Raw genomic sequence first — 27,842 nt, forward strand, 5'->3', positions numbered from 1 at the left:
TGGCTTTGCCCGTGTTTACTCCCCGAGCAGGGGCTGTGCGGATGCGCTGCTGCCTCACTCAACTTCTCCGTTCGCTCTGTCTCGGCCTCTCAATGAAACCCGCCCGACTCGACAGAGTAAGTTATCGGGGGGCTGCGCGGGGGCCGCTGGGGCCGTGCCCGCCGCCTGCACCCCGGAGCTGCCGTTACCCCGCGGCGCTGCCCCGGGCAGGCGTAGTTCACTCTCGCAGCCCTCTCCGGGCGGCCAATGGACAGCGGCTGCCGGCGCTGTGACCGGCACGACTCCGTGCTCCCTTCGGCTCCGGGGGCCGGTGGCCGCCGCTACCTGCCCCACTGCCGGCTCCTCTAACACTGCGAGGAGCAGCGCGACGATCTTTGTGTGAGTGTGTGCGGAGAGTGTGTGCGCCAGCGGCTCCCTCGCGGGCCGCGGGTGTAACGGCAGCGCCGAATGGCTGGCTCGCCCGTCTCTCAGACAGCCGGCCAATGGCGGGCAGGCTTATATCCCGGGGAGTGTTGTGGCGCTGCCCGGGTTGCATGGCTCTGTGGAGCCGCGTTCCGCGGACGCCGAGGCGGAGGGGCTCCGCTGCTCGCCGCGCCTCGCTCCGGCCCAGCGGCACGCTGCCCGGCCGCCGGCCCCGCCGAGGTGAGTGCGCGATGCCCGGCACCTCTCTCCGGGCGGCAGGGACACGGGCAGGGACGGGCAGCGGCAGGCGGGGAGAGGGGTGCCCTCGCCCCATACTTTCCCCTCCGCGCCCCGGCGGCGGGGCTGCCCCCCGGCCCCTCCCGCGGCGGTGGCGGCCGGGAGGGAGGCGCGGAGCTTCCCGTGCCCTGCGCGGCGGCTGCCGCGGTTCCCAGTCACTTTTCCTGCCTCCCGTCAGCCTTGCCTTCGCTTCAAAGTTTGGGCAGGGGAGGACGGGTAGGTTGGTGCCGTCAGCCCTGTGCCCGGCCGGGAGGGCAGGGGCTGTGTTCCCGCGGGGCGAGGTGAGTTGTAATCCAGCGCAGGGCATTTAAAACAGGGAAAGAGAGAAGAAAGCCCAACAAGCCTGGAAGAAGCAGGCGGCAGGGGTAGGCCAGCCAGTGCCAGGCTGCGTTTGAAACCAGGCACCTCTCGCAGCCACAGAGAGAGAGGCGAGAGCAGCGGCGGAGGGAGGAAGGGGAAGGAGGGCGACGAGGAGGAGGGATGGCCACCGGCCGCGGCTCGGTGTGTGCCTCCGGGGGGACTTGACAGGGAGATCGCGGCAGGCAGAAACGAAACTTCATCCCGAGGGGCGGCGAGGCGAGGCGCGGGGGAGAGTGCGCGGATCGGTATCGGCTGCCGGCGGCCTGGGGGGGCTCCGCGCCGCCGCCGGGAGGAAGGGAGGGAGGGGGGCATAAACCCGGAGAGGGCGACGGAGCCGATCCGGCGGCCGCCTGGGGCGGGGGGGGGAGGCGGGAGGAAAAACCCCGGCGCCGACCCCGACAACAACAGCGGCCGGGCTCGGCCGGAGAGTTGGGCTGTGCGTTTTCCGGTAGTCATCGGCGGCGATGCGCCCGGGGCGGCGGCGGCCCCGGTGGGCAGCTGGGGGGGGGGGCGGTGACGGGCGGCCCTGCCGGAGTTTCGCGTGGATGTGGGATTATGTTGTGTCAATAAGTTTAAGGTGGAAAGGGAGAACGGGAGGCGGGCGGGGGCCGGGGGGGAGGCGGCGGCAGGCCTCGGCCGCGCGAAGTCCTATTTGCGAAGGTAAGTTGTGACATTGGGTGGTCGCGATGACAGAAAACTTGGCGAGGGGCACCCCGGGGAGGGGGCTGCCCCCTCGGAGGGCGCTCTGGCCACCGCCGGGAGCCGGATGGGTGCGCGGCTGATATTTGCTGCTGCGAGATCGGGTCGCTGGTAAATTACAGAAAGCAGCCCTCCTCCTTCCCCCCCCCCCCCCCCCTTCTCCCCCGGCAGCCGCTTCGCTCTTCCTCCTCTCGGGTTTATTTGCAATGTATGAAACTTGCATGGCTGTGAGAAGAGCCGATTCAGTGTAGGTTTGAGAGGAGGAGGAGGAGGAGGAGGACGGGGAAGGAAGGGTTGGAGGCAGGGGAAGGGAGGCGATCGCGTTAATCCCGGGCGCCGCACGGCAGCAGGTTTGCGTTGCAAATACCGGCGGCAGCCCGCCGCCGCTGAATGAGGAAGGTAAAACGAAGCGATGCGAGAGCCGCCGAGGCGACATGTACGGCGGCGGGGCGAGAGGCACCGGCAGGCGGCTGCCCGCCCCCTCCCTGCCTGCCTGCTTCCCTGCCTGCCTCCTCCCTCTCTCCCTCCCTCCCTCCCCGCCGGGGCGGGGAAGGACCGTGCCCGGGTCTCCCCCGCTCGCCGCCAGCCGAGCCGGGGGGCCGCGGGGCTTTAACCGTGTGCGGGGCGGATTCGCCACTTTTTCCGGGGGAGGCCCGCGGTTAAAAGTTTTTATCCGGAGGTGAGTGCGTGCGGGGAGGCCGGGGCCCCGCCAGGCCGGCGGTGGTCACTCGGGCCTGGGGCGCCGAAACCATTGCCCGTCCTGCTGGTGACACGTCCAAGTCCCGCAGCCCGGCGGGCGCGGCGGAGGGGCCCGTTCCCGGCCCGACCGCCGGAGCAGGGACGGGGGTGCCGGTCTCCATGTGGCTCTCCCGGCAGCAGCGGCGGCGGCGGCGGCACCTCCTCCCCGGTGGCAGCGGCAGCGGCGGCAGCAGCGGGATCATCGCCCGGGCCCGCGGGGAGGAGGAGGGGAGCAGCAGGGAGGTGTTTGCTGCCAGCCTGCCTCGCCAGAGCCCGCCGGGGAGGGCAGCTGGGAGGGCCGGGAGCCCCCCGCGCCCCCTCCCCGCGCCGCCGCCCCTTCCCTGCCCGCCCGCACGCCCCCAAAGGTGTTGTGCAGACTTTTCCCCCGGGAGGGTGAGATTTATGCGCTGCATTATTGCTCCTCTCCTCCCCCCTCAAAGCAAGATGGACTCTCTCTTCTCTCTCTCTCTCTCTCTCGCACTCACTCACACACACTCTTTCTCTCCCCCTCTCCCTGTGTCTTGTCAGCCTTCAAGATCGACATTTTGTAACTAGGATGCAAACTTGATGGTGACCGGGGGCGGCGGGTTGGGGGGGGGGGCTCGGAGAACGGGGTGGGGGGGGAAACGGGGAAGCCCTGGGTCACGGCGGTCTCTCTCCATATTTAATACCTTTTCTTTCCACCCCACCCGGGAGCCCGGATTCCGGTGGCCCTGCACTTGGCACGGGCGGCGGCCGGGGGTCTGTGTGCTCTCCCCGCGGGCTGCGGCGGTGGAGGGGCCGGCTGGGCGGTCACAGGACTCCGGGCGGCTCTGCTGGGCTGTGCCGGAGGGGGAACGGGCATTACCTGAAACTGTGTTACAGCGTTGCAGCCGTCCGTCCGTCCGTCCCCCTGTCCGTCCGTCCGTCCGTCCCCCTCGCTCTCTCGGTCTGTCTGTGTCGGCGGGTGGATCTCGTACCTGCAGTCTGCCGGCTTGCTCTTGTTAATTTCGCGTTGTTTGGCTTATCCACGCGCGGGGATTGATCGCTCACTTGTGTAAGTTCCCGGGGGTTATTGTTGTGTGCGCCTCCTTGCAGATGGTGGTCAACTTTGTGCCTTTCATTTCGGTACTGCGTGCGTGTTTCTCGGTGTGTGCGTGTAAATAATTCCGTGATGCATCCCTGTGTGGCTGTGTGAGCGCAGAAACATGCATCCGTGTGTGTGTGTGTGTGTGTGTACGAAAGAGACAGGAAAAATAACCCACCCTGCTGCTGCACGCTCAGTGATTTGCTCCATTTGCCCAGTCCTGATGCCCTTTAAAGACACGGTGCATCTTTTGTTCATTCCTTACGGTTTCCTACGACTGTCATCTTCCTGTAATGACAACTTCGCTGGGGTGGGGGTGAGGAAGAAGCAAGTTTCAAGTTTTGGGATCTCTCTTCTCGTTGGTGTTGCGGTGAGTTGCGATATTGTAAAATCATGATGTGCTGATGATGTGCCTTTATTTGATACTTTATAGGTCACTATCACATGACAAAGGCTTTGAGACAGCTTCATCTTCGTCTCCCTGTAATTTCCATTTGCCTTCCCGGGTAAGTATGTAAACTGTACACATGGAAAAAGAACTCGGTTGTTGTTGATAAGGTAGAGGTCCTCGTGCTGCTGCTTCTTCCATGAAAGATGCTTGTTCAGGTTTTAGCGCCTCAGAAGACATGTCTTCTCCAGGTGCTCATAGCAACTGCTAGATAATGAAGTTTGTTGTGTAAGGGTGGGTTTGAATAACCTGAAATTGAAAGACTCTGCATATTCAGATCTCTCTTCAGTTCTTTTCTCCTGTCTTGTTTTTCCTTAAACCTTGTTTTGTAAAGATAATCAGCTGATTGACTTGGGGCAAAAGCTGTAAACCAAAGCAGCACTAGAATATGCAAAGCGCAACACACAGGTCAGAAACTGAATGGGAATGTAAAGTCCTTTTAAAATTCAGTGGTAGATAAAACAGGAAATATAAACAAAATGAGTAATTGGAAATCTCTGGAGGTCAAGAACCAGTGAGAAGTTTAGCAGAGCTGTAGTACTGCTGCAACAGGAGTTGGTTCAGTTCTAACACCAAAACTGAGAGCTAATTGGAATTCTGTCCATGTTCTTTCTGTGTTACTGGTTTCTCTTTTGGCATTGATTAATGCAGGTGGCTATCCATTTGAAAGAGGAATCTTAGTGGCTAACTTACTAGTATTTGTAAGCTTTCAGCTACATAACCTTTATTTTACCTGTATGTTGGGAAGAGTTTGGGCACCTTTTGAAGGGTTTGAAATCTTTTAAGCTGAAGTAGAAGCAGTGGATTAAAGGAGAGCTTCTAAATTTGTGGGGTCACGTTCGTAGATGGCATAAAATAGATGGCACTTGGAGCGCTTCTCATACCGTCGCTCATGGCTGCCCTGAACTGCCTTTGGCCCAAAATGGGGAAGTAGGAGGCAGTATCTGTTTTTAATGGTGCTATTGTGAACAGAGTTAAAAGCAAGACAAGACACGTATGTGGGGTAAGGTTAGTACTCATAAATGCGAATGATTAATAACGTACTCTTGACCTTTTCCAGGCAGCGTATAGCAGACATAGGATAAGTGATGGTCCCAAACACACTGGCTTGAAGGGGACTGTTGGGAACAGCTGTTGTGGTGTGATATTATGACCACAAAGCTAGTCTTAAGGCTGGGATAACTACTGTGGGGAGATGGTTTGAAGTGAGGATTCTGCTTGTTCTCCAGTTCCTGTAGAACTACATCCAAACTTCAGTTTTTTGGATTTTGTGGGCGGTGAGGTTGGTATGTGTAGGTCTGAGAGTGTAAGCACCAAACTGAATTACTGACATTCCTTATGACAGGCTAGTTGCATAGGAGAACATGGCTTTCAGTTCGATAGGGTTACTGACAAGGATCGCATTCTGTGTAGAGTAAATGGCGCAGCAGTTCTCACAAAACACGACCACATTGGGCAATTAAAAAGCTGGCAGATAGGCTGCAAACTGTTGTTCAGAGCTGAATACAAACACACTGATTTTGGAACTTAATTTTCTGTGTTTTCAGGTAAGAATCAGATTAGAGTGCTGTGAGTACCAAGGACTTTGTCTTCATTTGGCATAATAGTAAAGGGTACTGAACACAAATAGTTCAGAGACCTTGCTTGAGGGAGGGCCTTCAGTCATACCTGGTTTTAGTTTCATGAGTTGAAGACTTTTAGATGCCTCGAATTTTGATCCTAGGAATGAAGTGGGGATCATATTCTGCGCACGGCTTTAAGAGGAGTGGACCTCGATTTTCGTGCATAATACTAACTTTGGGTCTTGATGTTGAGTTACAACTTGATGCTTGATGTTGTAATCTGGCGTGAACAGGTTTACAAAGAGAAGGGTAGGGTACCTTTCTGATGAAGAAGGCATAATAGAAGCTTTAGAGGAAGCAGGGAAAGATTTCCTTGTAGCTTAAATATAGGTAATAAAAACAGTGTGCGTAGTCAAGAGGAGAGATTCCGTTAGTTTTGTCCATTACTAGAAACTTCCATTTACTTTAGGGAACTGTTACTTTGGTGAAAGGGAAGATGTATTATAGAGTTCTCTGTAAAATAACTGAATGAAGCTTAGTAATTCAGTCTTGACCTGCGGGAGAGACACCGGAGTTCTCGTCTTGGTTACCAAGTGTTAGTGTGTTTTAAGCTTAAACAGGAGTGAGCTGCTGGCAAGGGGCTTTGGGAATGCTTCAGTAACTGGCCCATGGTCTCAGAAGTTCTGTGAGTACCACTGTCCCTCCTGGCTCACCAAGCTGAATAACCATTTCGAGTAGAAGCATAATTTAGCAGAAAGATACCTGGTCTCTCTGTTGAGGTAAACTCAGACTATTTAAGAAGCTTGCCCTCAATGCTTTTGATGGGGGTCCTGCTTGCTCTAAACCCATCGCCTGCAAAACTTCCCTTGGTTTCAGCGGGAGGCTTGTTAGGAGTGTAGGAGTGATGGTGAGAGGAATTTGTCCGTGTTTATTTTCCCGTTCAAGGAAGGAAATCTCTTTCATAGTTATTGTGTGAATAATTAAAGATATTAAATGTCAGTTTTCCACATAAAATATCAGAGGTAATCATGCAGTTATTTTATAGGCAACGTTTTTGTTTCTCATCCAGAATGATCTTAATACACTTTGTTCGTAAATTAGTGGTTCTATAGCTTGTGATCCTGTAAGCATGTGAATATCTTTAAGCAGATGACAAGCCTTGTTAAATTCACTGATACAGTTGCTTGCATTCAGAGCTTAAAGATGCTCCAGGTTGCTGCTGCTGGTGGTCTGCAGGCTGAGGATGCAGAGCATCTCTGAAGCTCAGACAGCATGGTGTTAGGTAGGGCAGTCTTGTGGCATAGAGCCGCTAGCAGAGTGATGTGAAGTAAGGAAATTCTGACCAAGTGAGCTGGGGAGTGTTGCTCTTCCACTGTGTGTTGCAGTGGGGAAGGTGCAGGTAAGGTAGGTGAGACCTGCAGTGTGCAAGGCTGTGTTGCACTGTGAGGTTTGTAAAGGCACCTGCAGTGAAATCGGGGCACCTGGCAAGCGAAACGCTGCCTCTCTTTTGATGGTACGTGGCACATGTAAGTGTTCAGGCCTCCCTCTTCATCTGAAAGTAGTTCCTTGGTGGAACCACCAGGTTCCAACTTTAATTTACAGTAAGTTAAGGTTGGAACTGAGCTGAAACTCTGGTTTTAATTTCTGTGTGTGTACCGGGCTGGCTGCGTGAGCTCTGGTACCAGAGTGATGTAGGCAAAACCAGTGGCCACTTCACACATTCTGGACCCAAGTCAGACTTGCTGTGCCCTGCCACAGGAGTAGCCCACCACAGCCTCTGGTAGAGTCAGTGGCACTGCTGTGGCCCACTGCTGGCTTCCAGGGTTGGAGTTTACTCTTGGAAGCACAGCTATGTGTCCCTTTGCCACCTGCAAATGAAGACTGATGATACTTCCCCGTATTATTCAGTCATATGGTGCCCATATATTTGGACAGTTTTCCTGAGTGAACTAAATATGCTTTGAAGTAGTATGGATACTGTGTTACCTTACTGTAACCTTAATAATTTATGTTTTCTTTATTACTTGGAGTCTATAACGCTGGGTTGCAGTAATAGCCATATGTATTTCAAAATGTTCTTGGGAAGAAACAGGAGAAAGTCAGCTTTCTGACTTGTGTAGAATTGACTTGACTTCTTTTCCTTCTACTGTGCTTTCCCCCGTTTCCTGGGCTATCATTGACAGAAGCTGTTTCCTTCTGCTCTATGTAAAACAAAAACGTTTGGGCTTACTTCCTTGGTGTTGTGTTATGTTTGGTTTTTAAGTTCAGAAAGGATACAGTGTTTCTGCTTGAGAGCAAGGTGGGGGGCCCAGTGCTAGTGGACATGTGAATTTCACAAGCCTCCTGTAGCTGTCACCCTTCTCAACGGTTTCAGAAAGGATAAGACCTGATGCAGCATAAGGATTACTTTGAGAATGGCTTGATGGGCTGCTGTCAGATTGCATTGCTTGGGAAAGGAAAAAACAACACACGTTACTCTATCAATAACAATGATATCATTAATAATTGGCAGTTGTAGGCATTGCCTTATTCACGTGCTTATGTCCTGTCTGGCCAAGTGTGTAAGCTGTACTGTATTCACACACCTCAAAACAGCAGTCATTTTTATCCCTGTTTGGACACCTGGGGTACAATGCAGTGAAGGAGTGTAGGCTTGCCTGCAGTCACTTAGCAGGTTAGCATTAGCAGGGAATGGAGTAAAATCTGCATCTGACTCCTTAGTTTTGTGTCCTTTCCCTCGGTGTATGCTCCAGCTCTGAGGCTTTCCTAGTAAATGCCTTTTACGTGCGTGTAGTCTCACTGAATTCTGTGCCAGTTGAGCATCTTTTGCTAATACTCAACTTTCATAATGCTGCTTTAAAAACACCCAAACACCTTCAGAATAGTGTGAAGTTACTGACTTCCAGTTTAGTTATATTTATTGACAGGATAGTCTAAAGTAGGATGAGAACTTAGTGAAGAGTTTTTGCCACTAGATATGGTATTTAAGCTGCTTGTATATTATACTGTGTACTGTGTTACACAATCTGTTGAACACAAACTTACTTGTATTAGTTGAGATAATGGTTTTCATAGTGGAGTTTGTCAGATATGCCTTCATGTGAAATAGTTCCTTTAATTACTTTTTGTATTCATAATCTAATGTAAAATCACAGCTCCTTCTCATACAAAACATGGAATTGACAGAAGCAGCTACTTTGCCACTCTGGCACTAGTGTGATAAATAGAGTACCTTGCTAATTTAAGCTTCCATTCCTAAACCTGCTAAGCATATTTCATCTTGTAAGAGTTTCAGATTTGCTGATTACCGGTGTTTTGTTACTGAGAATATGAGCTGGCTTTGGTTTTAAAACAGGAGCTGTATTTGGGGAGTAAAGCACCTTTAATGCCTGAGTGTATACCTCATTGTACCATTCTCACAATGATAGCAGCATTTTAGTATTTTTACTGTTTATAAATTCTGTTACATGGAAAAAAAAGGAATTGCCAAAGAGGAAAAGCATGGTTTTGACACTTTCCAGTGTTTTGTGCCTTTTACTTTGTAGCACACAACTGCATAATGTAATAGCAAGTCCCTGTAAGCGTGGACAATTCAGCATGTGAAAATAAACTAGCTTCAGGCGTATCTTGAGTACAAAGAAAGCACAATTTTTAGCACGGGGAAGGAAAGTTAACAGGATTTTAGGAGGCTACACTAAGGAAATCAGTTGCTTAGGAAGCATGGGATTTTTATTGTCAGAAATCATCCGCGTGGGTGTTTTGATACAAGATTTTACAAAACGTGTCAATTGCTGTAAGTAAGAAACAGCGTTGTACTGACCCTCAGTGTCACAGAGGCTCATTCAGCAACGGTAAAAACAATCCAGTGGACTTGCACAACATGGGATCTGTGGAACTTCATTCAAGTGGATGCTGTCTTCGCGAGAAGCTTAACAAGTCCTGTCTGCACCTTTCCTTGCTGAGGGGGAGTGGGAAGGTGTCTTCCCTCTGCCTGTTTGGTGGGCTTTGTTTGTTTGTTTTCTGTTATTGTGTCTTTCTGCAAGGCAATATGTATGCAAGATGGAGCAAATTGGGGGGGAGCCTGCTTTGAGACATGGAGGAACGACACTTAACTGTGTGCCCGTCCATGGGGTTACTCTCCTGTTACCAGGTGTAGCAACGGGGATGCTCTCAGAAGGGGCTTTGTCCGGCTCTTCTGAAACCCAGAGTTCAGGGCAGGGCATACACATTAAAGGCCAGCTCCTTTATATAGTTGGTGAGAACTGAACTGGCTTGTGGATGGATTCAAGTGAGGAAAGCTTAAACCTGGTTCTGGGTCATGGATTGGTGACTACACCGCAGTGCCAAGTGTGCCAGGCAGTACTTCACTGCTGCTGGGCTGATGGCTTTCAACCTGTACCTTTCAGTGCTTTCCCTAGTGTGCCTTTTATGCCAGCTGCATAAAGACTTTTAAACATACGCCTTGTCAGAAGTTGTCTGTCTTCTGGGTTTGGTTTTTTTTTTTGTCCTGTTTGTTTTTCATATGTAGCCATGTCCCACACAATCAGGAATTATCCAGCAATGGCAGTGGGTAAAGCATGTTGCACGATAATAGTCAGGATTATATCACTTGTGGTAGAATAGTAAGTCTTCACTCTTCAGCCTGTGTGTTCTTTTATGAAGCAAATAATCCTAGGGTTTTGTTTGTGTATGTGAGGGAATGCATTATTTTGTGGTTGTCAAAGCAATATTTAAGAGAAAGACATCACGAGAGATTTGGAGATGAGGCTGGATAAAGAAAACCACTGGGAAAGAGCAGGGGAAAGCTTGATTTTGTTACCTTATTTCAGCCTCTTCAGTGTGAAGTAATTCCACGAAAGCCAGTGGAGCTGAAGTGTTTTGATGTTCTGCATTAAAATCTGTCTGTGAAAGTTGGGAGGAAGTTGCTTTCTTTTGCCAGGTTGATGAAAAAGGCACTTTTGTGGTTGGCCATGTTTTGATTTACTTCCAGAAGTGGTCTTTGAGCTACATCATGCCTGCAGTGATCTACAGTTAGCAGCATCATGCTGATGGTTATTGTGTGGGGTGAAGTACAGGAACATCAATGTATCTTGCACTAACTACTGAAGAGCTCAGCCCTGCAGCTGTAGCTGTGCAGTTGCATTTCTGAATAAGAAGCCAGAACCAGAGCTGCATCAGCAGTGTGCACTCCTTTGCAGGTCATCTGGCTGAAGTTTCTGCTGGTCTTTAATTCCTGAGGAAAACTGCAGATTCCACATCATTCGTAGTTATTGATGTGCAGATAGTCCTGCCTGGCTCATACAGCTGTGGTACCCAGTGATCGGTGCACAAGCTTATAGGCAGTCCCTTACCTGATGATGAGCGATGCAGGAGGGGGTAGGAATAGAGACATTGCTGAAACATGCAGAGTTCCCATTGTTGGGAAGAGGGTACAGGAGCATCAAGTGTGAGAATGTCATTTGGTAGATGATAGATCTTTTGACATGTATGCCATTTCGTTTATGTTTGCTTCCCAACTACGTGGCTAGGCAGAGAAAGCATTCTGATGTACTGCACGTCAGTGGTTGAAGACGGATTTGAAAAGAAGTGGCGTTCTCACCTTCACTTCATTGGTGAGTCTGGCTTCAGATGTTCTTTCTCTTTGCAAACGTTTTCTGTATACCCAGATTTCACGTTGAATAGTGCGGATTTCCTGCCTGGCTCAGTTCTTACCCATGCCACAAACTTGTGAGTGACAGGGTTTACTTCTTGTTTGAATATGTCTGTAATTCTTTTCTGATTTGTGTCTTTATTTGTATTTCTTCTCTCTAATTTGTTTGAGATGCTCTTTCATACATTGTGTTAAACATCAGTCATCAAGTGCTCATAATATATTTTGAAACAAGTATGCAAAATTGCAGCATGATCCAGCGCTGATTACAGAGCTATGGCATATGAATTAATAAGAAAAAATGGCATCATTAATTTCCAGCTGGTTTTGGAGAAACAGAGGTGTTTATGGGGGGGGGAATTTTGTGTCTGCAAAGTGAAGAATGACAAAACCGGTAGCAAATACAGTCATGTAGGTAACTATTCATGATATACTCCCTCTGGTCTATTGGTTAAAAATGGGTTCCAGTCCTGAAGAGTAAGCAGAAGCTCCCGTGCCATTCCTTGAAAACTGTTGGACGAAATGAAGAGCACAAGTGTCAGACCTAGAGCAAGGGGAGGAAGTTTTTATTTCTTAGTATAGGAAACCTTAAATGAGGGAAGTAATTTATGGATAGCTGAGCATAATGGTTGGTTGAATGTGTCTGTTTCCCATTAATATCAGAGAGAATTGTGTGTGTAAGGCAAAAATTGTTTCTTGTTTCCCTTGGTAGTAAATCAGTATTTCCCTTGCATTTCTTACATGTGCTTGCTTGTGCTTCTGTCTCATCTCAGCGTTGTGTACCAAAGCAGCAGAAGGTATACAAGGTCTGTGGTTAAAAGCGACCCAGGCAAAATGTTCCGTTGCGAGGGCCCTTGGCACAGCTTGGACCATCACCTGTTGAAGGCATCTGGATGCTCAGTTGCAAGGTTTGGCACAGCTTAGCTTGCTGTCACTCAGGGCTGGCCTGTTCAGGTGGGAGCTCCAAACAAAGCTTTGGGGCCTGCGTGCTTGTGAAGTCTTCCTTGTTTTTAATCAGCAAAGGCAGATCCTTGCCCTCCTGAGAGATGTGTCTAGAGGAAACAGGTTATTTATTTGTACAGTGAACTGGACTCTCAAGGATGTCCCTGTTGAGCTTTCACCGTGCCATGCGGTGACAGGGCTGAATGAGCGAGAGGATGCTGGAGTGCGGGGAGGCAAGCACCTGAGAAAGCTGGCCAGACACTGTTTTGTCTAAGAATTGCCCCGCTGGTTTCTGTGCCATGGGTGCTCTGGTTTCTGTGTGCAGTCTCGCTTTCCTGGATGGACCCGCAGGGCTGCGTTTGAAGTTTGCTGTTCTTCTTCACTTACAGAGGCAGAAAGAAAGAAATCAAAACGGGAGGTGAGGCCGTCATCACTGGCATCCCCATGCAGTCGTTGGCAGGAGAGAAGGGCACAGTGCAGGTCTTCCAGTGAGGACACTAATATCTCTTATTAAGGGATACTAAAGTAGGGGGGGGGAATAAATCTTTGAGTGGGGGATGGTGTTTTGTAGAGCACTAACAGGCTTTGCAGAGATTGAGCAGGGCTGAAGGGGGGGCAGGCACAGTGAAAGCAAGGGAGGCTTTTGCACCTCGTATTCCTGCCTCTTGTGAGCCCCTCTGCACATATGCTTACGTGTCTGCTGCCTGGACATGCCGGTTAGACCAATTGGATTGATTTGAGTCATGATTTTGGTCAATAAACACTTGGTTTAAATTGGTGCTTTTAATCTCATTTTGCTCTGGTATTCCTGTGTTTGTTTTCTCTGAAGCAATCTCTATTGGTAGACAACCGTTAAAATCTGCTGCTAAATATAGCCTTTACCCTAAATTTGGCACCTCTTTTTTGTTAGCTCAGAGGATGCACTGTATGGCTGCACGCTTTCTAAGCGATTACGTGGGTTACATGCATTTATTTACATTGCAGCTGTTAAAAAAGTTTCGATTTAGGACATGATAAATTGTCCTTTTCCCCCTTTTCTTTGTGGCCTTTAAAATGTCCTGTTTAATTGAGCCACACTCAGGTACAAACACACACGTACACAAAAGTTAATGCAAATAGATTGTGCACTTAAAATGTAAGTTAAAGTACTGTCCCTAACCAGGTAACCTGTTCTGCTGTAACTGGATGCAGGCTTTGAGAACTAGTGGACCTCAAACTTACCTGCTTTGCTTTCTCAGATGAGGAGGAAAAGGAAGTGATCTAACTTCTTTAGTTTCTCAGCTTTACACCAAACCCCATTAGGTGACTTATGGGGCAAAGATATTTTCTCTGCAAATGCAGTGGAAGTTACTAGTTTTGGGTAACTGAGTTTTAAAGCAAAGACTTGTTCTTTGTCCGTCAGTGAAGACTCATCTGCTCAGTATTTGAGCTTTGTTTGCAGCTTTGACACGAAATGTTTGCAGTTTGTTTTAATGGAGTTTATACAACATTACAGTAGAATTTAACATTGGTTTGTCATGATTTAAAGCTAAATTACAATTGGATGTTTTTCATTAAAATACATTTAGCATCAGTAACACCTGATGGAAATGTCGATTGGGTTTCTTTCTGCAGGAAGGATTCATTTGTAACTGTGTCTGTTTCTGTTAAGCTGAATATATTTTCAGATGACTTCAGTATCCATTATCCAGAGTTTTTTATTTGTAATAATGCCTTGGGCTCTATCATTAAGGAATGGAGAATAGCTCACTATGTGACACCGTGGTCATATTAACCTTTTCCTTTTTGAGGGAGCTAGAGCCCTCTCTAGCTTCTAGCAAGTATAGATCAGCAGATACCTGTCTGTTTACACAGGTATGTATTTAACATTGAGAAAAAGCTGTTACTTTGAAATGGCTGTCTCAAGTTTCCCTCTAGGCTATGTGGCATGTGACTGACTATAGTGCTTGCGGGTGGACTTCATCACTTTCAGCACCACCAGTGTCCAGAAACCAAAAGTAAAGACAAGCTGGCTACTAGACACTGAATGTATTAGGTGAAGAAAAGAGGGGGGAAAAAATGATTGGTAAATACATCATAGCAACTCAGTGGGCTTACATGGGTAAAGAATTCTAACCCCCACCCTACCAAAGTATTAATAGCATCTGGGCAGAGTCAGAGTTTGATAACATGTATTGACTCTGCAGCTCCACACAGCTTTTCTGCAGCAGGGGCACTGTGGAGCAGTACCTGCCACCAATGAGGAATGCAGAGTTAGACCTCAGGTAGTAGAAGGGCTGTGCTCAGAAATGTGGAGTGTATCTGAAGCCTGGTGGCCCGGTTACACAGACTACTCATATATTGCAGTTTTACCCCCAACCCCTTCTAAAGGAGTTACTTCAAGAAGTGGTTTTTATGGCCTTCTCTCCCCAGCACAAACATAGCTTTGGGGATCCTGTCTTTGTCCTGATTCTCCGTATTCTTTTGTATCAATGTATAGGGTATTCAAAGTCTTAACAGTTGTTGTGATCTTGTACAATTAAATATGAAGAGATAAGATTAGAAAGCTAAATAGAAATTAGACGGAAATTGAAGCAAAGGTCAAAATGCTTTTGTGGGTCACAAATGGTTAAAATGGTCAATTTTTAGGGGCGGGGGGAGATAAGAAATGCTTCGTTAAAAATGTGGACTGGTTCAATTACTGAGTATTACCTACTCCTTTCCTTAGGAAGAGAAGGAGCGAAGTAAGATGAATCACTCATGCTGAAAGGGTCGTCATTTTAATTTTCACGTACATTTGGTACAAGGTCAGTAAGAAAATGAAGTAGTTGCGTATTTAGGCAACTTTTCTGATGGAAGCTGTTTATTGCTGAAGCCTTCGTGTTTTATGATGCTGCCCTTAAACAATTAGCTCTTGTTTAGCATAAGTATTTAAACAGAATGCTTTATTAATTCAGCTGATTTTATAGTTAGTGCATTTGCACAGGATTGAACTTTTCTTGTTCTAACTTGCTTCCCCCCCAGACTGTGAAATATTGAGGCTTTCTTCCCTCTCAGAAAATAAGTATTTGAGCCAAGATTTTATCAGGAGAATTGGTATCTTTGAGGGTGCTCTGTCTGAGATGTCTCGGGGAAGCCTGTTACTCAGCATGTGCTTAGCACAATTCTCCCGCTAGCTTGTACTGAAAGGGGCTACTGGTCAGGCTAGAAAACCTGGATGTAAAATTCACTTCAGTCTGAATTCACAGTTGGTGTGAGCTTGTGCAATTCCACTGAGGCTGCTGAGTTTGGCTGTGTTAGTCACAGGGATTGTGGCAAAACCAGCTAGCAGCAGTGTTTAAAATGCTGCTGTAACTACATCAGTAGCACTTGATCGGAAGAGTGAGGCACTCACTCTTTTTTGTTTCTTATTCGTGTGGGAGTTTGGTCCAGTCACTGCAGCTGAAGCTCACTTTTTTGCCTTTGCTTTGGAGAGTTGGTCAGATGGATCAACTGGTTGAAATAATCCCACCAACAGTGCATATTTAGATCATAGGCCACTCTTTCTCTTGGAACAGTTTTGTACTCGGGAACTCCCAGAAAATCATGTCTTCACAACCAGAAGCGTTTCTGCTAGTGCTGAACCTAACTCATGCCTCTGCCAAGCAGTCTGCTTTCATGGCAGCTCTAGCCAAGCACGGAGTGGAAAGGCAGGTGCGCTCTCTTAGCCCCGGTGCTCCAAGTTTGTGTAAGGTAAGCTGCAGGGGAATGTCCTTTGCAAAGCATGGGTACATTATTCGCTGTCTGGAAAACAGATTCTGTCACTTTCCCAGGTACTATTCCCTGACACCCCTGAAAGTGACAGGCACAGCTAACCACATGTGTGATTCCCCCACCTCCCATCCAAAAAGGAGCTGCGCTATTAGCCAGAGCTGTGCCCCGTTAGGTCTAATCACTGTCGTGCTGAGTTCAGCGAGAGCTTTGCTAATGACTTTAGTGGAAGTAAATTCTAACTTGTAAGAAGACCTTAATGGAACTCATTGAGGATTCTTTAGAGATTGTCTGTACTTTACTCGTATAATGATGCTGGTGATTGGTGTGAATTTTACTGTTGCACAAATGTGGGCGAAGGTATAAGCATGGGTACAGTAACCTTGTCATCCTGCACCTTTAGTCTACAACCTTTTCAGCTATAGAGGCCAAAAAAGGCAGAAAAATCCCTTTCACAAGGATGTGTTTGCATTTCTGTAAGTTTGCTTTTTGCCCTTCCACGTATGCTGGTACAACAGCTGGTGTGGACGTAAAGCGTGCACACACAAAAAGTCCTTGTCTTGGTATAGTCTGATATCCTGGGGCTGTAGTGTTCTGGCATAGCTGAAACAAGATTATTTTCTAAGGTAGGCAGGCTCATAGAATAATGCATAAATTTATCTTCTGATGGTGCTAAGAGTGAAGAAGAGTGATCTTGGAGTGAGTTTCTAGTAAAATGTGTCCCAGTCATTGAATGAATTCCTGGTAATATGACCTGGGGCATATTCAGTTCTATATCTAGTGCATTTTACTATTTAAACTCAAATATATTCAGAAGGATGGGTGTAAATACATTCCAACTCTGCACTTGTATTTTATCAAGCAAATGAAAGGTTAGCACTTCCTTCTAGGGCTCTGGCAAAGGGTGAAAACTGTGCTGGATGGAACAGGAAAAAACGTGCTGGCTTGTGCTGCAGTTCTTACCATTAACTTGCTTCATGATCTTGGTCAGATCACTTCCTCTTTCTTCCTCTCTCTGTTTCTCCATTTACAAAGTCATTTACAAACTTGGGATGGTGATGGCTTCTTCCTTTGGAAAGTATTGTGCGATCTCTGGAGATAAAACTTGATGCTGCTGAGTAGCAGCGCAGAAAGTTGCCCTGATCTGAATTCGTGTTATTTCTTTTTAATTGCCATGTGTTGGCTTTGTCAGGGTAAAATAGCAGCTGGGTTAATTGTGACGGTGTTATAATGCTTGGGGAAAAGGTTACACTGAGGTTCAGTTTCGTTTAGTGCTTGTGAAGATGTGGAAGAGATGCCTCCTTTGTCTAGAGAGATGGACTTCAGGCTGACTTTTAGCATTCGATCCTACTAGAGAGTCAAACCAGTTCACTTTCTAAACAGGTATATAAACAAAGTCTTTAAGAGTGCATATGTAGCACACAGGTGGTGTTTTCATTTATGCCGTATGTTGTTAAACAGCACATTATTAGGGCATAATAACACTTTGCTCTCCCATTGTGCACTTTTACAGGCATCAACTAACTACATTTACAAACATTGCAGCACCAGGGTTACCACCTCCGTTTTGCAGGTTGCGGAGTAGACCCAGGGATGTTCAGGTAAGACCGGATGGCTGGTGGCAGAACCCAGTACAGAACTCCTGAGCTTCCTGCAGGTTTCCAAACCCCTGTTAAATTTCTTACACCAGTTATCTCTTTGTTACTAAAACATCCACCCTGTGTATGTGTATATATTACTTTTCCATATTGGTAGGTGGACAACAAATGATAGTGAACTGTCATCCATCAGTTCCAGGCTTACTGGTTAAATATTTGTCAACTCACCATTTGGTGTTAGTATCCAAGTTCAGTTCAGAATTCTCCCACATTTAAGAGTATGTACTACATGATGGCAACATAAGCTTGTAGGTCAGAGCTTTTGGACCTGGTGTTTTTCACTCGCAGCCCAGGGTCTCTCCAGCTCAGTGCTGTGTGAATATTGCCCCTCCGTTCTTCCTGCTCCTCTGAAAGTGACTTTTGCAAGGATGCATAATCGTGTTTGCGGTCTGAGATGCGTGAAGGTGATAGCAATGTATTTATGCTGGTTCCAGGCATGAGCTAAAATGTGATGCTTCTTGAAAGGGCTTCACAGGCCAGGCTTGGGCTGTGCTTCCTTTTTCTAGAGTGTTCGGTTCAGCTCCCCAGCTTGAGCTTCTTGCTCTAAGGATTGGCACAAGTGGCCTGGAAGGAAGTGGGCATTGTGGCAACGTGGGGGTTTGTGAAGCACTTTGTAGTTCAGGTCCCAAGTTTAAACTTTGCAGTTTCACAGTAGTTCAGTAACAGGGAAGCCTAATGGCTGCCTTTTAAAGCAGATTAGACTGAGAATCCATGGATCTCGTGCTTTCATTTCTTAGGCTAGTACTGCTCAGAGCTGTGGACTTCTGGGCCAGCCTAGGGTTTTAAGCATGTTCCACTTTCTGAGTGGGTACATGGTCTTGAGCATACCAGCACTTGATTTCACAGCAAATTTGTGATGCCATGTTCACCTTCTGGTTTCAGATCCAGCCATCTGTGCCTATACTGCGATATAAAATGATAGAAAGCTAAGAAGATGATGAGTAAAATTCGGTAGATCCCAAGGGAGTTATCCCCCATCCTTGCTTTACAGTTCCACCCAAGCACCATCAGGTTTTTTAATGACTGACCTTTTCCAAATGCTGTTAAGACTGGAATCTGCTGGGCTGAGTTTTGCCTGTGTTGGGTTTATCTTTAGGGTGAGAGCCTTGTAGCAGATGGTCAAGGGTTACTAGAATAAAAATGATTATCTTCAATGGGAGGGGGGGAACCCCCCCAAAACCTCTAACTTGAAAAACAACTTTAAAACCCCAACAAAACCAAACCAAACAATAATGGGGAAGCAGCCCACAGCTCTTAAGGAGCCTGGTCTGAATGATGCAGCTCCTGCTGATCATCCTAAGAACTGATGGTTATTTCACAAGCACCAAAGTGGTGGTGTTGTGTGGTGGTTTTTGAGGAATTGTGCTTCAGTTGTGGAGAGGACAAAGATCTTTATATACTTGATGATTTTAAGGCCCATTCCTGCACCGCCTCTGTGATAGCAGTCTCCCTGAGCTGTTGCAGTTGCAGGATTGAAGCCTTCCATGCAGCTAATCTTACAGGGACCTGATCCTGCTCTAAGACATTCTGGCACAGATCATTGGGCACGTGCACAGTGCTGGGTCAGCTGTTGTGGCTTGGCATCAGTGGAACAATTGGTGAAGATGGATCTGATTGTGGATTCCAGTTTATGAAGCAGCAAGGTTCCTCTCGGAAATCTGATCAGATTTGCTACGTACAGAAGCTTGTAAGTTCTGTAACCTGAGTGATTTTTAGAGGGGTTTCTCATGAAAGAGGCAGTTGCATTCAGAACTTTCCTCTTTTCTCCTTAAAATGTAAGGCTAAACAGTTGACAGGGAACAGAGATCAATAAGGGTGTAGATAAAATGAAACCAGGAGCGGGTGAGCGGCCCAGTAGTGGTGTTGTGGGATGTTTGTTTGTGGTTTTCATGCTTCTTCCTCCGGTTACTACAGGAATAAAGTAATTAATTTATGGAAGTGCTTGGAAAGTTCCCTTAACAAAAGTTTGCAGAAGTCACATCGTGTTTTTGCAGAAAAATAAATATGCTGAGGAAAAGTAAAACAAATCTTAGGCTGACAGCTAAGGAGTAGTGTTTCAGATGGGAGCCAGGCTGAAGCTCTGCCGTGGCGTTTCCTTGACCTGGACCAGATGCTCCTGGCTCCTTGGAGAGCTCACAACTTTAAGCAAAGTTAATGCTGATTGGTTTTTGCTGCTGGTGTTCAGAACGCTGTGGACAACAGCGAGAACTGGAAATAGTTAGATACTTTCTCAGTCTGCTGCTGCTGCTTGGGAGTTCTGTTGCTATCAGGTCCAAGTAAGTTACACTTGCCAAGAAGAAGCCTTCTCGTTGGGGTATGAGGAGTGTATCTATGCTGCTGCTGGTTTTGAACCATGCTGAAGAGTAATGATAGAAGAATACTCCCTGGTACTGCTGTTAGACTGCTGTGGGCATGTAGGTAAGCAGAAAGGTAGCTCATGGATCTTTTTGCTGCAGAATAAAGGACTAGCAGAGAAATAAAATGGGAAGAGGATATGGCAGGATGATTCAATGATTCACTTGCATCAAAATGAAATTTCTTGTAGGGTCCCAGTATTTTCCTCTCATGCTTTGTAGTGTCATTGAGACCTGCAGTGGGTGTTGGATTTGATTGATTCTCCTGCTAGTGGATGCTATTTCTTTTTCTCTGTAGCCAAGGACTGAAGATGGTTCCTCGATAATGTCTGCAGTTACAGTGAGACTGACTTAGCATCATGGCGCTCTATAACAGGGAAAAGGCTAAATCAAATAGCTTGTGACGAGGAGATGCCTGTGTTCCTAATAACCCAGGGTAAGGTAAGAGTATAGGGGTAGTTGGGCTGTACTTCCAAGGCTTTGGCTGTATCGCAATTGAGCAGGCTATGCCCTATCACTGATTCCCTGATCATCCAGACTGAAAACTCTTCTACAGCTCCCTGCCTGTCTGTGTTTCCTGTGGCAGAGATTAGGATGCGTAAGGAAAACTGTGAGGAGCATATTGGAGTCTTTAGACAGTCAGGACACAGACACAGCTCAGTCTGGGAAGGATTCTCAGGACTGGAGCTGAGGTGTGCTCAGAGGACCCCTCTTGAACTTTACCTTCTAAGTCAGTGGTGTAGCTACTAGGACTTTTAAAAGTATATAGGGGGAGATAAAAAGGGGAGGAATACGATGACGAACAGAGACAACCCCACTTGTGAAGCTGCCAGGGAAGCTTGTGAGATCATAAAACTTCATTCAGGAACACAAAATTTCTGTCCCACAGGTGTACTGGGCCAGCTTGATTCATTGCCTGGCATTTTGTCATTGCTTCACTCTTCAGCAAAAAACACATTCTGCTTATGAATGAAGAGAACATTCCTGCTGTATTTCCTTTGGCTGTAGACCTGTAATTATTGTTCTTGAGTTTGTTTATGAACTGCTAAGGCCTTTTCTAGAGGTGATTTGCTGATGACATCAGGAAGAGCTGTTCCTGTTTTGGGTCTGTTTTTCCTTTACCAGAAGGAAGTTCAAAGGAGTTAAGTTTGCTACTGTTGGAATCAAGTACACAGCACTGTAGATGTCCACCAGGTTCGGTGAAGTCATTGCGGGATGATGGAGGGGAAGAAGTGTTCCCTGTCTGTTCTTGCATTTGGATGCACCTGTAACAAATCACTTAGTTCCAAGGCTAGAAAGGAGCAGGTCCATTGAGGCTGTTGGTCAGGTTCATGGAGTCACATCATATGCAGGCCTTTGTGCCTTTCAGTTTTTGAGATCTGGAGCAGCAGAGGTTTTGTTTAACTAAAAAGAGACCCATCTTTTCTCTGTTGCTTGCAGTTGCTGTTGTCTTTCTGCACCCCCACAAAGTAGGTGTAATGAGTTACGTGTTGTCTGCTGCCCCTCAGACAGGTAAGGCATGAGGATGGAGATCCATGAATCTTCAGCTGCCTGTTCCTGTGTTGAGGAAGTTCCAGTTGTCTCATTTTTTCTTTTGGAGAACTTCACTTGTGGGCTGTGTATGCTGGGGTGGAGGAGGACGAGGAGAGGGAAAACACAAAGTAGGAAACCAAATTGCAGTTCAAAAGTAATCACATGGAATCAGATCTTTTGGGACAACTAGATGTGTGTCACCATATTAAGTTATGCACATACATAATTCCTTATAAGACTGAGATTATTATTGGGTTCTAAAATTATACCTGACTGCAAGGATTTTCAGCCTAAATTCGTATTATTTCTATGTGGAATCTGGTTCAGATATGTGAGATTTACTACTGGTGACAAGTATTTGATCAGAGTGTTATTTTAAACTTGGATACATCAGCTCCCAAAATTTAGGATTCTTGACAGATTTTGGAATACTTAAAACACCCTCTGTAAGATTACTAAATCATAGAATCATAGAATAGTTAGGGTTGGAAAGGACCTTAAGATCAAGTTCCTACCCCCCTGCCCTGGGCAGGGACACCTCACACTAAACCATCTCACCCAAGGTTCTGTCCAACCTGTCCTTGAACACTGCCAGGGATGGAGCATTCACAACCTCCCTGGGCAACCCATTCCAGTGCCTCACCACCCTCACAGGAAAGAACTTTCTCCTTATATTCAATCTGAACTTCCCCTGTTTAAGTCTTAACCCATTACCCCTTGTCCTATCACTACAGTCCCTATTGAAGAGTCCCTCCCCAGCATCCCTATAGGCCCCCTTCAGATACTGGAAGGCTGCTATGAGGTCTCCACGCAGCCTTCTCTTCTCCAAGTGCCCCAACTTTCTCAGCCTGTCTTCATACAGGAGGTGCTCCAGCCCCTGATCATCCTCATGGCCTCCTCTGGACTTGTTCCAACAGTTCCATATCCTTTTTATGTTGAGGACACCAGAATTGCACAGAGTGCTCCAGGTTGAGGTCTCACGAGAGCAGAGTAGAGGGGCAGTTCCACCATGTGAACTAGAAAATGCTTAAAATGCCATACCCTCTCCAGAAGTATTTCTGTCTGATTTGAGCATTCACCACGGTGAAACACAAGGGCAGTAACCCCTGAATGTTTATTTATTTTAACTGACCAGCCTGCTGCTGAAACGAGCTTGCAGGGAAATCCATGGAGTCCCACAAGGTGGCAGGAGCTAACTGTTCTATATAGAACTGTTCTATATAGACCTGTGCTCTGCAGGAAAGTAAAGGTTTTGCTGGGTGCATGCATTTGAATCATGAGCGAGTTAGACCAGAATTTCAAAACCGTATCTTGTGTAGGTGTTTCTTTGGCTTCTGAATAATTTGGGCAAGCGAACAAGATCCTGTCCTCAAGAATTTTACATCAAAAGAGAAAGTTCAAGCATTCTTAACGTTGTCAACAGAAAGGTCCTTTGTTTTCACTTGGTGGTGGTAATTTGCTTGTCGTATCTATGAAGGGAGAGCAGGGTTGAAACCATGCAGGAGCTTGCTGGTGTGTGAGGTTCAGAGTGTAACAGATTGGCAGTGAGCACCTCCAACTTGCAGACTCACCTTGGCATCATGGGAACGCTGATCACGAGGTGGGATGCAGCAGCCAGGGCTGAGGGACTGTGGAAGTAAAGGAATTCTCTGCTGCTCCAGCAAGGCCGCAGGGGTGTTCTTTAGCAACTGAAGAATGAAAGTGATGTTAAGACTATCCAAGTTTGAGGATTGTTGTAAGCCATGGAGATAGTTCATCCTAACCCATGAGACTGTGTTGGCTAGTATATAGAGCATAAGGCTGAAATGTATTCCTTCCCAATACCCTGATCTTTCTTTTGGCTGCTGGAGTCCTTGTTTCACTTTTCCTTGCAGATGTATCCACTTAACCTGCTGATGGTCAGTGTTCTCCTGAAACATTCTGTGATCAGGATGTAAAGCACTGTAAAAGAGCAAGACGGATAATCAAGTATGTCTCATCGAAGGCATGATTCGAGACCTATGATTATATGCTTGTACTTAACATTGCACTTTGAGTTCTGAGTCTCACATTTTTGTCAAGTCTCTCTGGCCTGCCTTGTAAGAAACCTATGGAATTCAGGGGTTTAGTTGAAACAAGTGACTGAACAAAACAGTGCAAAGATGAAGTGGTTGGCCCTGATTCAGTGGACCACAGAGTGTTGGTTTTGAGACTTGTGAATCCTTGATTTATGTTAAAGGATTTTATTTTGAATCAGTAAGCATCCATTTGTATTGTTTGAATGAGTGGGCAGGTCTGATATTAGCCAGGTATTTTGGGGAATATGGACAACTGTGTTCGTGTAGACACAATGCAGTTCAGTAGGACTAAGGTGATATTGAGGTTGGGTATCTTTCTTAGCCAGTAGACAGGTATTAGGAGTAAAAATAATTTAACTCTTACATGAAATTTCAGTTTCTCTCATCCAACTTAGTGTCAATTTCTTTCCTTTTGCTGTAGAAAAACAGCTAAGGATTTATGATAAGGGTATCTGGAATAGCCATAGGAGGTGAGTTGAGTGAAAATTCTTCCATGTCTGCCTATGAAATAGTGCTGTTTCTTTTTCTAGCAGTGATGGAAGCAAGTTAAGAACATTTAAAGTTACTTACTGTAGTGACTTGCAGACCTGTAGCACTAGCCTGTATTGTCCGGTGAAATACTTACCCTTGGTTTGGCTGCCAGGACAAGGTGCAGAGATGGGTGTTTTCAGCAGCTGCCGTAAAGGAGCAGCGATTCCATTGTCTTGCCAAAATCTGGGAGCTTCAGAAGTGTTTCTTTTTATACTCTTACTTGCAGGAATGCCTGAAATTTAGGGAAACAAAAGGTTTTGTTGTTAGAGCTGATTTGAATAATTTCAGCGGATGTAATCAGATTATACTTAGAATTTAAAGATGGAAATGTTGTGATTTCCAGTGGTTGCACCTTTCACTTGCTTTCATTTCTCTTTTCTTTGAAAAGAAATATAGTTCTTATATAGAAACCCTAAAATAATGGTTAGGAAAGTAACTAGTTAAGCAAGGATTCAGCATTTGATGAGCACACCGTTGACATCTGTCCTATGCAGTTGAAAATGCACATGATTTACACAGTTACGTACCAATAAGATTGGACTATCGGCATTTAAATTAAATGGCTATCAGCTGTGAGTCATTGGAGCAGTTGGTGCTTATTGAAACAAACTTAGCTATGTCTGTCATTACTTCTGTTTGAAGTTTGCAGCCATGGGAATGAGTTAGATGCCTCATTCCCATTACAGCTCAGAAGCAGTGGGTCAGTTATGTTGACTTGAAATACTAAAAATATCCCCATATACCTGAACATAAATGTGATGAAAGAAATCAGTTTTAAACTTTAAGATAGGGGATCATGTATTCCCAGGGTGTCTGTGTTCAACAGTGTTCTTGAAGTGCAGCTGCTGTATGCCACAAATGTGGAACTTAATGTGGCTTGCAGAATTTGCTGCCATTGCTCCTTCAGAATACTACAGCAAGGCAAAGTTTGATTCCTAAGTTTATTTTTGCACAAAAGGTCAGTGATTGGGGTAATTCCAAGGGTATAAAGAGTACTGCGAGCAGCTTGCTTCAGTTTGACCACAGAGTCAATACCGAGAAAGGCTTCAGAGTGTGTGGTGACAATGTCTGATTGGGCACAGTGGTAGCTTTCTAGACAACAGTGGGTACGGGTGGTGTTTCTCAGCGGTGATAAATAAATGATCATCCCATATGAAGACAGGCTGAGAAAGTTGGGGCTGTTCAGCCTGGAGAAGAGAAGGCTGCGTGGAGACCTCATAGCAGCCTTCCAGTATCTGAAGGGGGCCTATAGGGGTGCTGGGGATGGGCTCTTCATTAGGGACTATAGTGACAGGACAAGGGGTAACGGGTTAAAACTTAAACAGGAGAAGTTTAGATTGGATATAAGGAGGAAATTCTTTCCTGTGAGGGTGGTGAGGCACTGGAATGGGTTGCCCAGGGAAGCTGTGAATGCTCCATCCCTGGCAGTGTTCAGGACCAGGTTGGACGAAGCCTTGGGTGAGATGGTTTAGAGCGAGGTGTCCCTGCCCATGGGATAATGATCTTAAGGTCCTTTCCAACCCTAACTATTCTATGATTCTATGAGAGTTATCTGCTTTGTGGCGTACTTAAAATTGTTACAGTGTACTGGGAGGCTTAGCAGATATTACTGAATAGCTTGGCAACTGATGGCAATTGCTCTATAACTCCAAATTAATCACAATATTACCAGAGGAAATAGAGGTGGAAAGTGACGAGGACTACACAGGATATGTGCCTTTCCAATGTGTCTTCTTCCAGGAAACCCAGGGTCTTCCCTCCCTATTTGCCAAACCCTGTTTAAATGTCTCAACCGTTCTGTTGATTTTAGTTAATTCAGGGACAATTGGAGACATCCCATCCACCAGATCCCCTACTGAGGTGCTGAGTGCTTTCTCCTCTCCATGACCTCCTTGGGAATGCAGGGCATCTCTGGCCTCTGGTAAATGCCCAGCTCCATTCAGAGTCCAGCCAGACAAACAGGGAAATATATACTGCCTGTTTACCAACAAAGCTAAGAGTTTTCTGCATCCCTCCCGGGCTGGTTTGCAATTGGATTTGAGGGATTTTGAGGTCTAGAGACCTGGCAGTGCAGTATATGAGGTCTTTCAAAGCAAAACTCAAAACATTATTTACTCCCAACTTTTTAGAATCACCTTGTTAAAATGTAGCATTTTAAAATCCAACCTATGCATAAAACCTGGCATAATCTCAAACCTTAAGGGTATGTCTGGATTGTAGATCACTGTGTTTTGTAGTTACCTGAGTGTGCTTCCAGTGAGGTAGAACGAGTTTCAGAAGTGGTTTGGCAGTGATAGAGAGGAGCCCAGTGATTTAACTTGCGCTAAGGGTAAATTAACTCTTACAGAGCTGCAATGGGCTGCTGCAGTTAAATAAAGCTCCTTGCACTCAATTAGTTGGTTTAAACCAGGTTTGTGTGTCTGGGGATGCTGAAACCATCTGGAGTGTTTGGGGTCGGTCACTGATAGTTGGTGCAATGAGGACACATCTTGGACATTCCTTCAATATGGCAAAATCTGGTTAGGCTGCAGTAACAACTCTTCTTACCCTTGCAGGTTGCAGATCCTGGCAACTGGATGATGAAAACAGAACTTTCTCTTAGGAAATTATGATTCCATTAACTTAGTATTTATCTGGATTCAAAGCTTTGCTGTAGTTGAAAGTGACAACTAGTTGGGGATATTATTGCTTCTTGGAGGGCTTGTTCTTGGGTTTTACAGGAATGGGAAGGCAGGGGAGGGTGAGTGTCTTGCCTTTGGTGCTCAGGGTAGAATTTTTGCCCTTCCTTATTTCCTTAAGGAAATTCTGCCTTTTCTGCCTTTTCTGCCTTCTCTGCCTTCTCCCAAGTGCCCTTGGGAGTGTATGTGAAATACAGAAGTCAGCACTGAGGCCGAGTTACTTGTGTTTGTCTCTATCTACTGTGTGCCAGTTGATTTAGTGCTGTTCAGTACTCGTTGCTAAGCAGATGAAGTTGATCTTTTAGTGACTTCAAGGAAGTCAGGAATGTCCAAATTCAAAGAAACTCTACATGTGATGACTGAATAGTTAGTGCTGCAATTGTTGGACCAACCTGTGTGCTGTTACACTGGCAGAATCCTTTAGGTCTGTGTTTAACACTCTCCCCTGTCCTCCCTCCACTCTTTTATAGGAAAAGGGAAATGAGAGTTAAAAGAAAGAATAATAATCAATACAGCTGAAGATTTAAGTGTCTGCTGGCAGGGAATTACTGTGTCTGTGTGGTTCATACACTGCATTGGTCTACAAGCCAAGCAGTTAAGTTCACACCTACATCTACACCAAAGTCAGAAGGTCAGATTGTAATAGTAGAATTGCTTTGACAGAAACACGAATGTTGGAGATGTTGAGCTTCTCCAGGTCAGTTGTTACAGCAGCCTCTTGCTCCTAGAGGAGTATACTTTCCCTTCTTCAGGTCTTTTCAGCACCAAAACTAGCAGCTGCTTTCTCTGTTCTCCTCCTGGGTGTACCAGAGAGCAGCAGTGGTGGTTGGCCAGATGGGAGACACAGGGATGCAGCTGATGGCTTCCTTAAAGTTTAACAGGAGCATAGGACCCTTCTGTAGCAGGTTAAAATACCTCGGCAGCAGAAGTAGCAGTGGGTCAGTTCTGCATCCATGGCGTTTCATAGCAGTGAGGTTTTCATGTGGATAGCTGTTACTGTTAATCTGTGTTTAACTTAAAACAGTGAGGGACAGATGCAGGAATAGGAGAACTTGTGTTACTGGCAAGCCAGTTACGTACCATAACAACTAAAGTGTTTTATGTTCCCCACTGACTTAAGGATGTGTGTGGATCTGTA

At 46.4% G+C, this 27,842-nt stretch overlaps 1 protein-coding gene across 15 annotated transcripts in view; it reads left to right on the forward strand.

The window, feature by feature from the left end:
- The first annotated feature begins 200 nt into the window (after positions 1–200).
- BBX (BBX high mobility group box domain containing) overlaps positions 201–27,842 on the forward strand; it is a 136,398-nt gene continuing 108,756 nt past the window's right edge. For 2 of the 15 annotated variants that reach the window (XM_061350567.1, XM_061350572.1), the window contains exons 1-2: positions 1,940–2,437; positions 3,996–4,068. In XM_061350567.1, the coding sequence (XP_061206551.1) occupies positions 2,193–2,437; positions 3,996–4,068 (318 nt within the window). In that variant the 5' untranslated portion in view covers positions 1,940–2,192. Of the gene's footprint in view, positions 379–492; positions 647–751; positions 981–1,529; positions 1,550–1,939; positions 2,438–3,438; positions 3,533–3,995; positions 4,069–11,100; positions 11,185–27,842 lie in introns of those variants that run through there. The other 13 variants (XM_061350583.1, XM_061350582.1, XM_061350569.1 and 10 more) reach the window with 13 other exon arrangements.

Source organism: Neopsephotus bourkii, unplaced genomic scaffold, assembly GCF_033783945.1.
Source record: "Neopsephotus bourkii isolate Nb327-2 ecotype Australia unplaced genomic scaffold, CSIRO-AGI_Nbou_v1 NB_532, whole genome shotgun sequence".
Lineage (NCBI taxonomy): Eukaryota > Metazoa > Chordata > Aves > Psittaciformes > Psittacidae > Neopsephotus > Neopsephotus bourkii.